General features: G+C 32.9%; 1 protein-coding gene across 2 annotated transcripts in view; it reads left to right on the plus strand.

The window, feature by feature from the left end:
* LOC118195096 (uncharacterized) overlaps positions 1-13,777 on the plus strand; it is a 95,503-nt gene that overhangs the window by 67,147 nt on the left and 14,579 nt on the right. For both annotated transcript variants that reach the window (XM_085827521.1, XM_085827522.1), the window contains exons 11-13: positions 2,434-2,556; positions 10,099-10,197; positions 10,825-10,907. In XM_085827521.1, the coding sequence (XP_085683647.1) occupies positions 2,434-2,556; positions 10,099-10,197; positions 10,825-10,907 (305 nt within the window). The remainder of the gene's footprint in view (positions 1-2,433; positions 2,557-10,098; positions 10,198-10,824; positions 10,908-13,777) is intronic.

Below are 13,777 nucleotides of genomic sequence, written 5' to 3' on the forward strand. Positions count from 1 at the left end.
TGCAGATTAATCTTCTAATTGGATCCGGCTTATTATTTTTTGCAGTCTGTTAGAACAATTTTATAAAAATTAAGCTTGAACTTTCGATTATGTCAAAAAGAGTTTCCAATTCTGGAGCTGCCAAAGGATCTACAAAGCGAAAGCATGTTTCGATGTCCATTGAACAAAAGGTGGAATTAGTACAAAAAATGGATAAAGGAAGATCCATCTCAAAATTATGTGAGAAGTATGGCATTGGAAAGTCCACTATATATGACACAAGAAAAAGGAACTTTTTGAATTTTTTGTGGAAGCATCTTAAACAACTTACATTGAAAGAAATGTTTAATAAAGTAAACAAATAAATATTAAGCCTTTTTTTTTTGTAAATTTTGATACCCTTTAGATCATAATTGTTCTTTATTTCATAAATTATGATTTCATATTTTTAATTGTATCAATTCTGCATGCCATCTTACCAGATTTAAATTGATGATCTATAATCCAGAAAAACCCCTAATCCGGAATCGCCGACGTCCCAAAGAGTCCGGATTATGGACTTTGTATTGTAATAGATCATTTCCATTCATGTATTCTTAATTATTGTATTTATTTTCATAGTATAAAATAGCATTTTAGTAGCGCCATTTAAAAAAATTAACTGATATCAAAAGCGGTAGATCACATACTGCATCATTACCCAAGTTTCATGTTGTAAGTATTATTAAATGCACTTATAAGCACTGTGCTGCACTATTAAATGCACTTATAAGCACTGTGTGTTGTAAGCACTTATTGTAAGCATTATTAAAACGAAGAATAAAATATTGATAAAGATTTTAAGGCTTGCTAAAGTTATAGACTTAAAAATTAAAGTAGCATCATATTTCTAACTATCAGCTTAAATAAATGTAGCAATGAAAGAACATAACTTTTATTAATAATCAGAACTAAAAATGAAATGAAAAGCATAAATATATAAAGTGAGCAAGAAACAGTGAATGAAGAAAGTAAATCGAAAATTCAAAAGAATAGGTCTATGTATAGAACAATCCAAGTGTGAGGAAATGTCAGGCAATGGATATGATCAAATTAAGAGAAAAATAACCTGAATTAACTTAAAGAAATCCAGTAAATGGAAATTCAAACAGTGGGAAATTAGTAATATAATTTTAAGATTCTTTTCAAAACTTATATGCATAATAATAAAACTGAATAATGATGACAGCAGAGACAATGTGACATTATTCTTTTTGATTCTTCTCTGCAACTTCAGCTACTATTTTGTGACGACACTGGCTGTTGGGCAATCTGTCGTATCTGATTTGAAATGCTAAAATTAAAATTTTAAAAGTTGCTAAATAATTATAAAGCTAGTAGCACAACAACCTTGAGTTTGGCATAGATCAGGTTGTTGTGTTACTTATTTTATGTTTCACTTGGCATGTTTCTCTTCTACTTTAATAAATAGTATTAGAATACTACAGAACGTAATTGAATGGAATGTCTTTAGTCTTGATGTTATGAATCTTGTGTCTCATTTTACTCTGAATGTAAAATATGCAATATTCTTTGTATTGTTCAGAGTTTTGAAATTTATTCTCAGCAGTAGTTTAATAGTTTTCAATATTTGTGTTTTCATTTTGTAATTTTGTTTAAATATGCATTGAAGTTTAGTATTTTTTAAAGTTTCTGTTCCATTTATGTATATAAATAATTTCATATGTGAGTTAATATTTTTAACTGTATAAATCATGACTTTTCTTTCATACATAAAAGGAAGAAAATTTTATCTGTATATGCCAAAATCTAAATAGTTGAATAAGAAACAATGTAATATCAGATTATTAGCACATCCAATGTGACAGTTTAATTTCTAATCCCCGAATGTATTTTGTATTTAATATACAATTTCAACAAATTATGTCAGGATGATTAATTTTTTCTGTAAAAAAAGATTATATTAATATTCCTCAGACATATTAAATCATTATCCTTGCTTTATATATTTTCTTGATTCAGGTAGTTTAAAAAAGAATACAACATGAAGTCCAAAAATCATATATCCAATATCCAGAATGATCTAAAATTTAGACCTTCCAACCACATGCAGTTTTTTTAAGAAATTTGTTTGCTAAAAGGAAAAAGAATTAGATTCGGAGAGTAGCATGTTTCAAATAAAGACATTTAATGATAATAAATAGTTTTAAAAGTATTCATTAACTAAAATATAGGCCCTATTATAATTTTGGTCAAAAGTGTTTGTAAAAAGTACAGCCTATATAGGCATAAATGTGTGCATTTTCTAATTTTCAAAGTAAATGACTTTTTTCGCCTATTTTCATTACAATTTAATTTACTAAAAAATGTTTGTATATATGTATTTTAATTTATATAATTGAAGCCTGTAGTATTCGTGAATATATTCAAAAGTATATTGTCCTCTTTTTCAAGCCTATGAGTATTAGGCCTCCTGATATATTTAGCTTGCCTCAATTGACTGAGCTTCCTCCTACTCCACCAATGTTCCACCATTACATACCTGTGCTGCCGCGCCAAGTGCATGCTAGGCTAGAAGTGAGTGTATGTCTTACTTAGTTATATTAGTTCTCAAAATAAGTTAGTTATATGTCTAAAATTCGAGGAAAAAGCATTCATTGGCATAAATTTTGTTTTATTTAAAATCTGCACTAATCCAAATTTGTGTTTTTTTGGCCTAATTTTAAATTCTGCATTAGTGTATTTCTCTTCCACCAAGTTATGTATATGAATTGGCTACTTATTTCTGTGATTTTATTGTAAAAAATGTGAAACTATGACTTATGTTGTATAAAAGTTAAGCAAAACATGTTTTTTGTGGATAGTATTGGACAAATTAAAAAGGAAGATAAGATAAATGTACTAGCTTTACAAAAATGTCTGATGTATAATTTGTTTTGAATTCTTGATAAGTCAAATTCAGTGGATGATTTATCATAACATCAGAATATCAGAAGTGCCAAAATTTATCAATAAGCATATTTGGTAATATCTTAACTTTCATTGAAAGCTAGCTCCTTGAAGGCTTTTGCCTTTAGCTAAAAAGGCTAAAGAAAAGCATAAAATATTTTCTTTAGCTTTAAAATCATTAGTTTTGTAAATAAAAAAAAAAAAAAACAAAAAAAAAACAAAACATGATGTTGTTAGCTTTGTAAATAAAGAAATCACAGCTTTGTTAACCACTCTGTGCATTTCATTCGTGTTTAAAGATAAAACATGGTTTTCTTTCTTTAGAATCAGTATTGCTATTCAATTTTTATCGATTTATGTATTTATTTTCCAAATGTTTTTGTCAGTGTTAAAAATTTGGTTTTGGAATTTTTATCAGCAGTTATCATTTAAGAATTTTTATCATCAGTCAGTATTGAATTATTCACTGAATTAGATTAACAGAAATCACATCTTTCTAATTAGTTTTTTTATAGTGATTTGTGTTATGTCATTGCAAGCAGGTTGATTGCTGCCAGCTAATTATACTTTTTTAATTGAAGTGAAATTAAATGAAATCGACCGAAATTAGAATGAAAATCAACAGTTTCTTCTTTTTTTGCATGAAATACTGAACCTTCCTCTCCCTGCCCCTCTTTTTAAGTGGTGTATATTTGTGCCTTTTTTGTTTGGACGTCATGCAAAGAACTTATTTTCTTGAAACATTTTAATATTTATATATGTATACACTGAAGAGCCAAAACATTATGACCACCTACTCAATAATGCGTTGTGTGACCTTTGACCAGTAAAAAGCTACAACTCGCCTTGGAATGGATGCCACAAGTTCTTAGTAGATGACTGGAGAGAGGTTGTACCAAATGTCTAAGCAGTGGGTGCGCAATGTTGAGGTATTCCGACATCCTGAATGTGCTCTATTGGGTTAAGATCCGGCGAGTTACGTGGCCAGGACATTAATTAGAATTCATCCTTATGCTTCTCAAACCACTCCATCACAATTTGAACCTTATGACATGGGGCATTGTCCTGCTGGAAGATTCCATTTCCAGTTGGGAAAATGGATGTCATATGTGGGTGCATCTGATCTGCATTTATGTTCAGATAGTCTGCAGCTTTCATGGTCTGTACTTCCACAACTAAGGGTCACAGAGCCTCTCGTAAGAACGCACCCAAAGCATAATACCACCACCAGCAGCCTGTGTATGACTTGCTACATAGGAGAGGAGTAACTGTTCGTCTGAAAGACAGCGTACTCTGAAACGACTATCAGCATAATGAATGAAAAATTATGATTCATCCAACTAAGGCAACTGTCCTCCACTTATCCATGGTCCAAACTGAATGTTCCCGGGCACACTGTAGGCATAGTCTCCAGTAATACTCGGTTAGCAGAGCCATGTGAGTGGGACATCTGCTGTGCAGTCCTTGATCCAACAGTATCTGCTGAACTATGAGGTGTATTCGGAAACTAAGTACTGTTTTGAAAAAAAAAAAAAAAAAAAAAAAAAAAAAAGTAAAACAATTTTTTCGAATCCAATTTTATTTTTACATGAAAATACATGTCTTAAACTATTTTTCAACATAGTTTCCGCCAATGATCAAACACTTGTCGTAGTGGGTGACCAGTTTTTGTATACCATCGTCAAAGAAACTTCCCGCCAGTTTCGATAACCACGACTCCAAAGCATTTTTCGTGTCATCGTCAGATCCAAAGCGCTTGCCACCAAGCTCGCGCTTCATGTGCAGGAACAAGTGATAGTCGGACGGCGCCAAGTCCGGGCTGTACGGCAGGTGATCGAACTGCTCCCAATGAAACTGTCGAATTAATGATTGAGTGACACCAGCAGTATGGGGCCGAGCATTGTCATGGAGCAACAAAATTCCTTTACTGAGCATTCCTCTTCATTTGTTTTGAATGGCACGCCTTAGTTTTGTTAAAGTCTCACAATATCGTGCCGCATTAATGGTTTCACCTCTGGGAAAAAATTCAGTAAGCAAAACGCCTTTCCTATCCCAGAAGACAGTGCACATGATTTTTTGTGATGACATTGTCACTTTGAACTTTTGTTTTTTCGGAGAATGAGTATGTCTCCACTCCATCGATTGTTGTTTCAATTATAGTGTGAAATGACACACCCAAGTTTCATCACCTGTCACAATTTGGTTTAAAAAGTTTTCTCCCTCATCACTGTACCGCATGAGAAATATCAGGGCACTACCAAGTCGCTTTGTTTTGTGAACATCAGTGAGCAATGGAACCCGTCGGGAACACAGTTTGCAATAATTCAAGCGGTCAGACACAATTTCGAACAAAACAGTACGTGAAATTTGAGGAAATGCCTCTGAAAGAGTTGTCATTGTGAAGCGTCTGTTCTCATGAATTGCTTCATCAACTTTCCTTACCAAATCATCGGTGACAACAGAAGGCCGACCACTCCGAGCCTCGGCGTGGACATTTGTTCGACCTGCATTAAACATTCTTACGCACTTTCTCACCATTCCATCACTTATCGCGTATTCACCGTAAACTTCTGTCATTTGACGATAAATTTCGGCCGGTTTAACATTCCTCGCGTTCAAAAATTTAATCACGGCACGAATCTCGTAGTCAGCGGGAGAACTAATTGTCTTAAACATTTTGAATGTGCACAGCAAACTGAAAACACAACATAGAGCAACCAAAATGGCGACAACTGAAAGTCAGTGAACAAGAAAGACTAGTGCGCATGTGCGGGACGCCTACCACAGCACTGCGACGGTGCTAGAATGAAATGGTACTTAGTTTCCGAATACGCTATGTATGTGTTCTAAAACACTTGCATTTGGACCTATATTGCATTAGGCTATCAGCTGAGCCACTGATTTTGCTGTAGCAAGTGGTGCAGTTTCTGACATCCTTCTTCTTTGATGATGCATAGATGTCGAACACCTTCGCTTCTGTCGATGGTTTCACCATCATTTATCCACTTTGTATAAATACTAGCAATGGCAGATCGTGAACAACCTACCAGTCGTTCAGTTTCAGAGATACTCATTCCGAGTCTTCGGGCCATTACAATCTGCCCTCTATCGAATTCGCTTAGATCAGCAACCTTTCCCATTATTTGTGAAAAGTGCAGGAATGATTCCTTACCTTCTCCGGCAGCAGTTAAATACCATTCCCCCTTATGTGCCCTCGTCATTCAGCTGAGTTCATTGAAAAATATGGGGATAATCAATGTTTTGGCTCGTCGGTATAGTATTATTTATTTATAACCAAAAGGTGATTTTTCTGATTTAGAAGCATCTGCTTCTGCACCATAGTAAAAGATCTTTACTTAGCTTTCTACCAGGACATAATTTCCCTCAAAAGCATTTTGGTCTTGTTTGGGGAGGCTCCTATTTCACTGAAAATGAAAATTTGATGATATGTTTGATGGTGGCTATATCCTTTTGTTGATGTGGCCATCAAACATGAGAGTGAACAGTCGGGTATCTGAGGAACTAGGAATATCAGCTATGATATGTTGCCTCATTTCCTGCCTTTTAGTGTAAGGTTTATGATAGACATGATCTTTAACATATAGAATCAAAGGAAAAAATGTAGTGCAGTGATGTCTGGAGAGTGAGGAGGCCATCGAATTGGGACTATGATTGTTGGACCATGTGTTTGGTAAAATGCTCATCTAGGCAATTATGTACACACATTTAGTAAAGTAAAGGCACAACACCTTACTTGAAAATAACACTGTCATATCTTTTGATCTAAGATAATGAACATTTCTAATATATCCATTTGTATTGTTTTTGTAGAAGAAAGAGTTAGTTATCTTTTTGATAAGATGTGCTACGTGTTAACTTTAGAATCGCAGAATTACTTCAACTGAAACAAATAGTAATTTTCTGTTTCGCATCTGACAGTTGTGATGATTTATGTTACGTGATATATAAAATGGAGATTCATCATGAAATAAAACAGTCTTGAAAAAGTTTTTGTTATTTTCAACTCTACATATTCAGCGGAAACTCTTATTATACATTGGGATTAAATGGAAACATCTTATGCATTTTTTGAGTTTTATCTGAATTAAGCTGTAGTTTCTTGTGCAAAATATTATGAACTCCCGTAATGCACTGTTTTCTACATTGTGCCTACATTTGCATTTCCTTGGGCTTCTTGGAAACTGTCATGTTGAACCATCTTACTGCTTATACCTGACCTACTAGCTCCTCCGCAATGTAATATGCTCTGAATTTCTTTAAATAGTTTCATCCACTGCTTAATTAAATTATCTCAGAGAATCAGAATAATGTTCTACTCAGTACCATCTTTAACCCCTTCGCACCGACTGTCACGTATACGTGCCAGCAACCAACACACTTATCTACCGGCCGACACGCAGGCGTGCCAGAGCATTGTTGCATTTACTACCGACTGTCACGTATTTGTGCCAGTACCTTGGAATGTTTTTCAAACTATAATTTCTGCCACAAGATGGCACTGTATGTCCATATGGTTTTAGATACATGTACATTAGACCTTCTACTCGAAATGAGAGAAGCATGACTCACATACATGTGTTTTTGATTATATAAACAAACGGGGAACTAAATGTTTCCGAATGGCGTGATTTATGACGTCTCTTTAAATCGCACTTTATTCGCACGTGGTAGTTGTTTATTGTAAGTAGAAGTTTTATATGTGCTAAAGCATTTAGTATTTCGGTTTACAGTTCAGTTTTTAGAAAATAATTAGATCTTGTTAGACGTGAATTCTTTCTGTTTTTACCATTTCAATGTCAAAGCGTCGAAAATGTTTAACAGAGCATGAAATAGATTTCAGGTATTGATTCTGAAAGATTAACTGAAAGACATTTTCCAAAACTTTGTTCAGAAGAGACTGATAAGAAAATGAGATGACGATGCTTCGTTTGTTCACATTCGCAGAAAAATCCTCCAAAACGGCAAATGAGTTATTACGTGTTCAAGGAATGAAACGCAGGACTGTGTGTAGATCCCTGTTTTGAGAATTAGCTGCAAAGATTGAAAATGGAGAAGACAGAAACTTATTGCAGGCTGTGTATTGGGTTGGCAACTAAGTAATTGCGGAGTTTCACTCAAAGATGGCTTCAGTTGAATTTTTAGGGTTGCAGACGTAATACAAATGTAAAACACATTTTGTTATTTGATAGTTGGCAATTCAACTGTCAAACAGTAAAAAATGTTTTTTGATCGGTTGCGTAGTTTTCATTTGGCGTTCGTTGAAAAAGGAAAATCAAAAGGAACGTTTTCATCATATTTTGCTTTTTTGTTTCTGCAAAGGGAAAAACGCATTGCAAGCTCATAAAAAGTTATGTACTGTTTATGGTGACAAAGCCTTAAAAGAACGGCAGTGTCAAAATTGGTTTGCCAAATTTCGTTCTGGTGATTTTTCACTCAAAGATGAAAAACGCTCTGGTCGTCCAGTTGAAGTTGATGACGACCTAATCAAAGCAATAATCGATTCGGATCGTCACAGTACAACACGTGAGATTGCAGAGAAGCTTCATGTATCACATACATGCATTGAAAATCACGTAAAACAACTTGGCTATGTTCAAAAACTCAGATACATGGGTTCCTCACGAACTGAAAGAAACACATTTAACACAATGCATTAACAGCTGCGATTTGCTAAAGAAACGTAATGAAAAAGATACATTTTTAAAACGACTGAAAACTGGCGATGAAAAATGGGTTGTTTACAACAATATCAAGCGGAAAAGATCGTGGAGCAGGCTAGGTGAACCAACTCAAACAACATCAAAAGCTGATATTCATCAAAAGAAGGTTTTGTTATCAGTTTGGTGGGATTAAAAAGGAGTTGTCTACTTTGAACTCTTACCACCCAACCGAACGATCAATTCTGATGTCTACATTGAACAACTAACGAAATTAAACAATGCAGTTGAAGAAAAGCGGCCCGAATTGACAAATCAAAAAGGTGTTGTATTCCATCATGACAATGCAAGGCCACACAACACCTGCTAAATTAGCCATGATGCTGTTCTGTGCATTGTCCATATGAAAGTTTCTAGTCACTTGCATTTTGACTTTCAGCCTGTTGTAATCAAATATTAAATCTTCTTGTATGTAGAATAACTATGTGGAAAAATATTTTGATCTAGAATGGTGATGTTCCATGCAGTTTGTGTGGACTTAACGTTTAAGCAGTAGCACCACATTTATTTGCATATTCCTCTATCTGACTCTTTCAGCATATGATTTAGAAACTTCTTATTTATGTTAAGCACATAAAAAATTCCACTAATGAGAAGGTGCACAATATAAGTAAAAAAGAATATTATTGAAATTAATAATGTTAACTGACTTCTTTGAAATACATAATACACTAATATTAGTACATTTATTGATATATACTTTCTAATATTATGTGTCCTCTTCATAGTTATCCTAGTGTATAATTATCCTTTCTTGATTTACAAAAGGTAAAATTAGTAAAAATGCAGAAAATATATGTGTTAGGGATGTTCAGGACAATCTGTAAACTTTTTCAGAAACACATTTGGCTAAGATTTCTGTATGTATTGGCAGGAATGTATGTTCTTATGGTGAAAGTCTACTTTAAAGTGCAAATCAGCAATATTGTAGAGAATTTTTAATTGTTTTAGAATTATATTTGTTTGCAAATATGTAAAATATCTAAAATATGAGATTGGCAAGGAAAGAAACATTAAATAGGATTTTTGAAAGTATTTCAAAACTATTGCAAAACGTATTACCAGAAACTGTTGATAAATGTTGCAGATTATTTCAAATTATGTAGCATCATCATTACTTCCCTCTTTTTAATAAAGTAGACAAAACTGTGAGATGGAGGAAAATTTTTTTCATAAATTATTTCTTATCACACCTTCCTGTGCTCTCAAAATAAACAATGAGGTTTAAATGCAAAATCCCATTAGTTGTCATAAAAATTAAAACCTATTTCAGGCATGATTCTCAAAATTTTCATTTTACTGGTGAGAAAGAAGAGGAATTTCGACTGTACAGTGGGTGTATTATTTTTGGAATTTTTTCTGCTCCCCTAAGTATGTTGTAAGCACAGCATGTCATTAATTAAATGTCTGTTAACTTTCATGCTTTTTTTAGGACTATATGCGAATCGTTGATCAGCGAAGAATGGCTGCAAATCGTGGTGCATCGCAAGCTACTATTGAACGAAACACATTGCCTCATAAATATAAAAAGGTAATTAATAAAGTTACAATTTTATTTCATTTTATTAGTTCCCCCACATCAAGCTATAACAAACTAAAATTTAATTTTTTATAGTTTTAATGGTTTTTAATATATATATTAAAATTTAATGGTTTTTAATAATATATATTAAATTTTTTTAAATTTTTAATGTGTATTAAAATTAAATTTTTTTTATTTAAGGTGCACTTGTATGAATTTTCTTGTGCTAGAGTATTTGTATGAATTCTCTTTAAACTTCCAGCTGGCCAAAAATTCGGTTTTGAAGCCCCAAAGTTCTCAAAACTGTCATGAGAAAAATATATTTGTTATTATTATTATTATTATTGTAATATCAAAATGCCCCTGGTACTTTATACATGATTTTTTTTATTTGATATGTTGCCTTAATTTCTTGCATTTCAAGATGCACATTTACTTAAAGGAATAACAAAATTTATTCTGGAATGTTTATTAAATGGCCTAGATGGGAGGGTAAAGAGGTATTTATATAAATTATCTTTCTAAACAGTTATCTTATTAATTTTTGTTGTGTAATGAATGTATTTTTCTTTTTCTTATTGAAACTACATATTACATATTGAAAGTACATAATAATATGGTTCTTGTGAAACACAGGTAGTGAAATGCAGTGAAAGTGATGACAATTTAGAAAAATGTACAATTTGCCTTTGTGAATTTGAAGATGATGAAGATGTTAGGTAAGTTGCTACATATACAATGTCTTTGATTGTTTGCATTTATTTCTTTGCTTTTCATGGTAACTCTGTTTTTCATATTGAATTTTAAATTAAATGAAAGTGATAAAATTGAAATTTTTTCATTGAAAAGTCTTCAGTTTTCTAAGCTACATGATTAAGCTTAATCGTTGATTATTATAATATGCCTTCTCTCATGTCTATTAAACTTGGAGCTCTGATGCACTAGTGGGGCAACTCCATTGTAGTTGCTGGTAGTTGACCAGGCTGTGTGTTAAACTGCACGTTGAACCAAAAACACATTTATTATAAATCTAAGAAAAGCTCTATCAATAAAAATTACAATTTATAACCAATATTAAGTATACAGAAGCAGTTATTTTGAAGGCAAGTATATTGTCTTCATTATGTGAGGATCTTGCTAACAGAAAATGCCTTTCTAAATGAGAGTTTCAGAGTATCCTGAGTACATACTTTGTCGGGAAAATTTGCAGGCTGTTTTAATTTTTTGGTTGTGTGTTATGGCCTCTGATTTGTTATAGTTGAAGACAGTATCAGAGGAGCTGCAGAACCATTGGTTGGTCGGCCTTCTGATTTTGAAAAGCTTTAATGGCAGATTGCAAAAAATCTTCTGATGCTGGCCATTAAATTATGACTTTTGTAATCTCAGGTGGATGCATTACTGGACAAGTTATTGCTTCTGTTATAGCAGAGCCATGCCATCTTGTACCTTGTAACAGCTCAAAGAATGTGACTTGTTAGGGTACCACATGTATGAATTTCTTATCTGTGTGGTCTGCTGCAAACTTTATTTTTTTCCCGTATGGTTGTTACGCTTTGTGTACTTCTGTAGCTAATAATTAAATAATTTTTAGCTATCACTTAATAACTTTTGCTCTCCACATTCCCGTCAAAAACTAGTATTAGTCTTGTTTTTTCACTTTGAAAAAGATACATTGTCATGTTTATTTTGAGGAACTTTTGAAGTTGTATATTTCAAATATATTTTCTGATATATCTTAGAACCAAAAAATTCTATCTAGATCTGAGCTCTAACTGTGTGAATAATAACTAGTAAATATTTATATGGTTTGTTAATAAATTCGACTCTAGTGTAGAATTGGGTTAGCAATATTGATTATCGATAATTTTTTTAAAAAACGACCCTTCGATTAGCGATAATTTTTTTTAAAAACATTTTGGCGATGAAACCTCATTTCTGGTTACCATGATAATTTTAATGTTTTAGCTTCCTGATTTTCTTTAAAGGAAAATAGATTGATGTGTATAAAGGCAATGTGCAATGCATAGTTTGTGCAATTCTGGGATGTTTTTTTAAGTGAAAACAGATTGATGTGTACATGGATGCAGAGTTTGTGCAATTGTTTGACTTTTTATTTTGGTTTTGTGTAGTGGCCATCTTGAAATTGTGTCTTCCTGGCGCCGATCTTGGCATCAAAAAAGAATCGCCAAAAACAAGGGGCACCAAATTGTAAACTTTTACCATAAATTCATCTTGAAACTTAAGAAAAACAATTTGATAGAGCTAATACTTTAGTATTTCCAGCAACTAAATGCTGACAAGTTTGCCTGAAGGTTGCCCAGTGTCTGAATTATTATTCATGTTCGTACTCCTGATGTGCAATATTAATTTGAGCCAGCTTCACTGAGAAAGTCCCCTGTAAAGGCCATAATGTACTATCCTAAGCCATACTGTGCTTTACTGTAATTGTATAATTCAGTAGTCCAGTTCACATTTGTTAGAACTTAGAAATGTCATTATATACTATGTATATATTATATCAAGAAATTATGGGTCAAATTATCAAGAAATATGAGTGCAAGTTGTTTGTATCTTAAGAACCTTCTATATGCATGCTAGTTGAGCTGATTGAACAGAGATAGTCAGAATGCAGAAAACTTATATCCTAGAAATCACTAGTCTCTCTTTGCTCAGACTTGAAAGGAGTTCCAATGATTTTCATGTGTGGAAAAGTACCTATTTCAAGTGCCATTTTTCCTTGAGCATTATTTTATTTACTTTAAAACAGAAATTTATTTTCGTGTATTGGACATACCGTTAATAGCATCGAATCCTTCGGAAATGAGTTCTTTCTTAATTTCATCTGTGGGGGCAGTCTGATGGTACACCTTTGTTAACAACATTTACAGATGTAACAGTGGCACTGTGTAGAATATAATGCTAAATGACATTTAATCTTAAATAATGTGCTATAGTATGATTATCCTCAGTGCTCAGCATGTATCCTCAGTTGACACGGGAAAAATTTTCAGAAATTCTTCCATAATGCTAATGATGAAAATACAATTACCTCATCTGTTTTTTTTTTTCTTTTTTTTTAATCACCAATAGTATTAACATCAATGTTTTTTTCAACAATTTCTGAAGGCAGGTAGTTTTGCTGGGGCAAATGAATGAATCCATCTTGGCTAATTTTGTCCTTGCCTTACTTTTGCAATATAAAGACTTTTTTCAAAGACTTTTTGCGATATAAGAGGGGGTACTATTTGACTTATCCATACCTTTTTTGACTTTATCAGAAAATAATAACTTTCTGGCGTCACTAAGTTTAACAATATCATTATTCTTATCACCAGGTTTAACACAATTATTACATAAATTACTGCATATACATTACATTCTTTTAAATTCTCGCACTTACCTCTCTTTCTTCCATTTCAAAAATCTACTTCATGATCATTTGTCTTCTGTATCCACATGAGAATTGTGGCTTAGGAATGCTTCACTAGCTATCCATGTTAAATCCGACATTATCGTCCATGTTTTTTAGAAAGTCCTCAGTGTTAATGAAATCCACCTGGTCAGATTTCTCTTTAGCAAGCAGATCTGC

The sequence above is a fragment of the Stegodyphus dumicola genome, chromosome 12, assembly GCF_044657685.1.
Source record: "Stegodyphus dumicola isolate Sdum_Otavi_A_Nest chromosome 12, ASM4465768v1".
NCBI lineage: Eukaryota > Metazoa > Arthropoda > Arachnida > Araneae > Eresidae > Stegodyphus > Stegodyphus dumicola.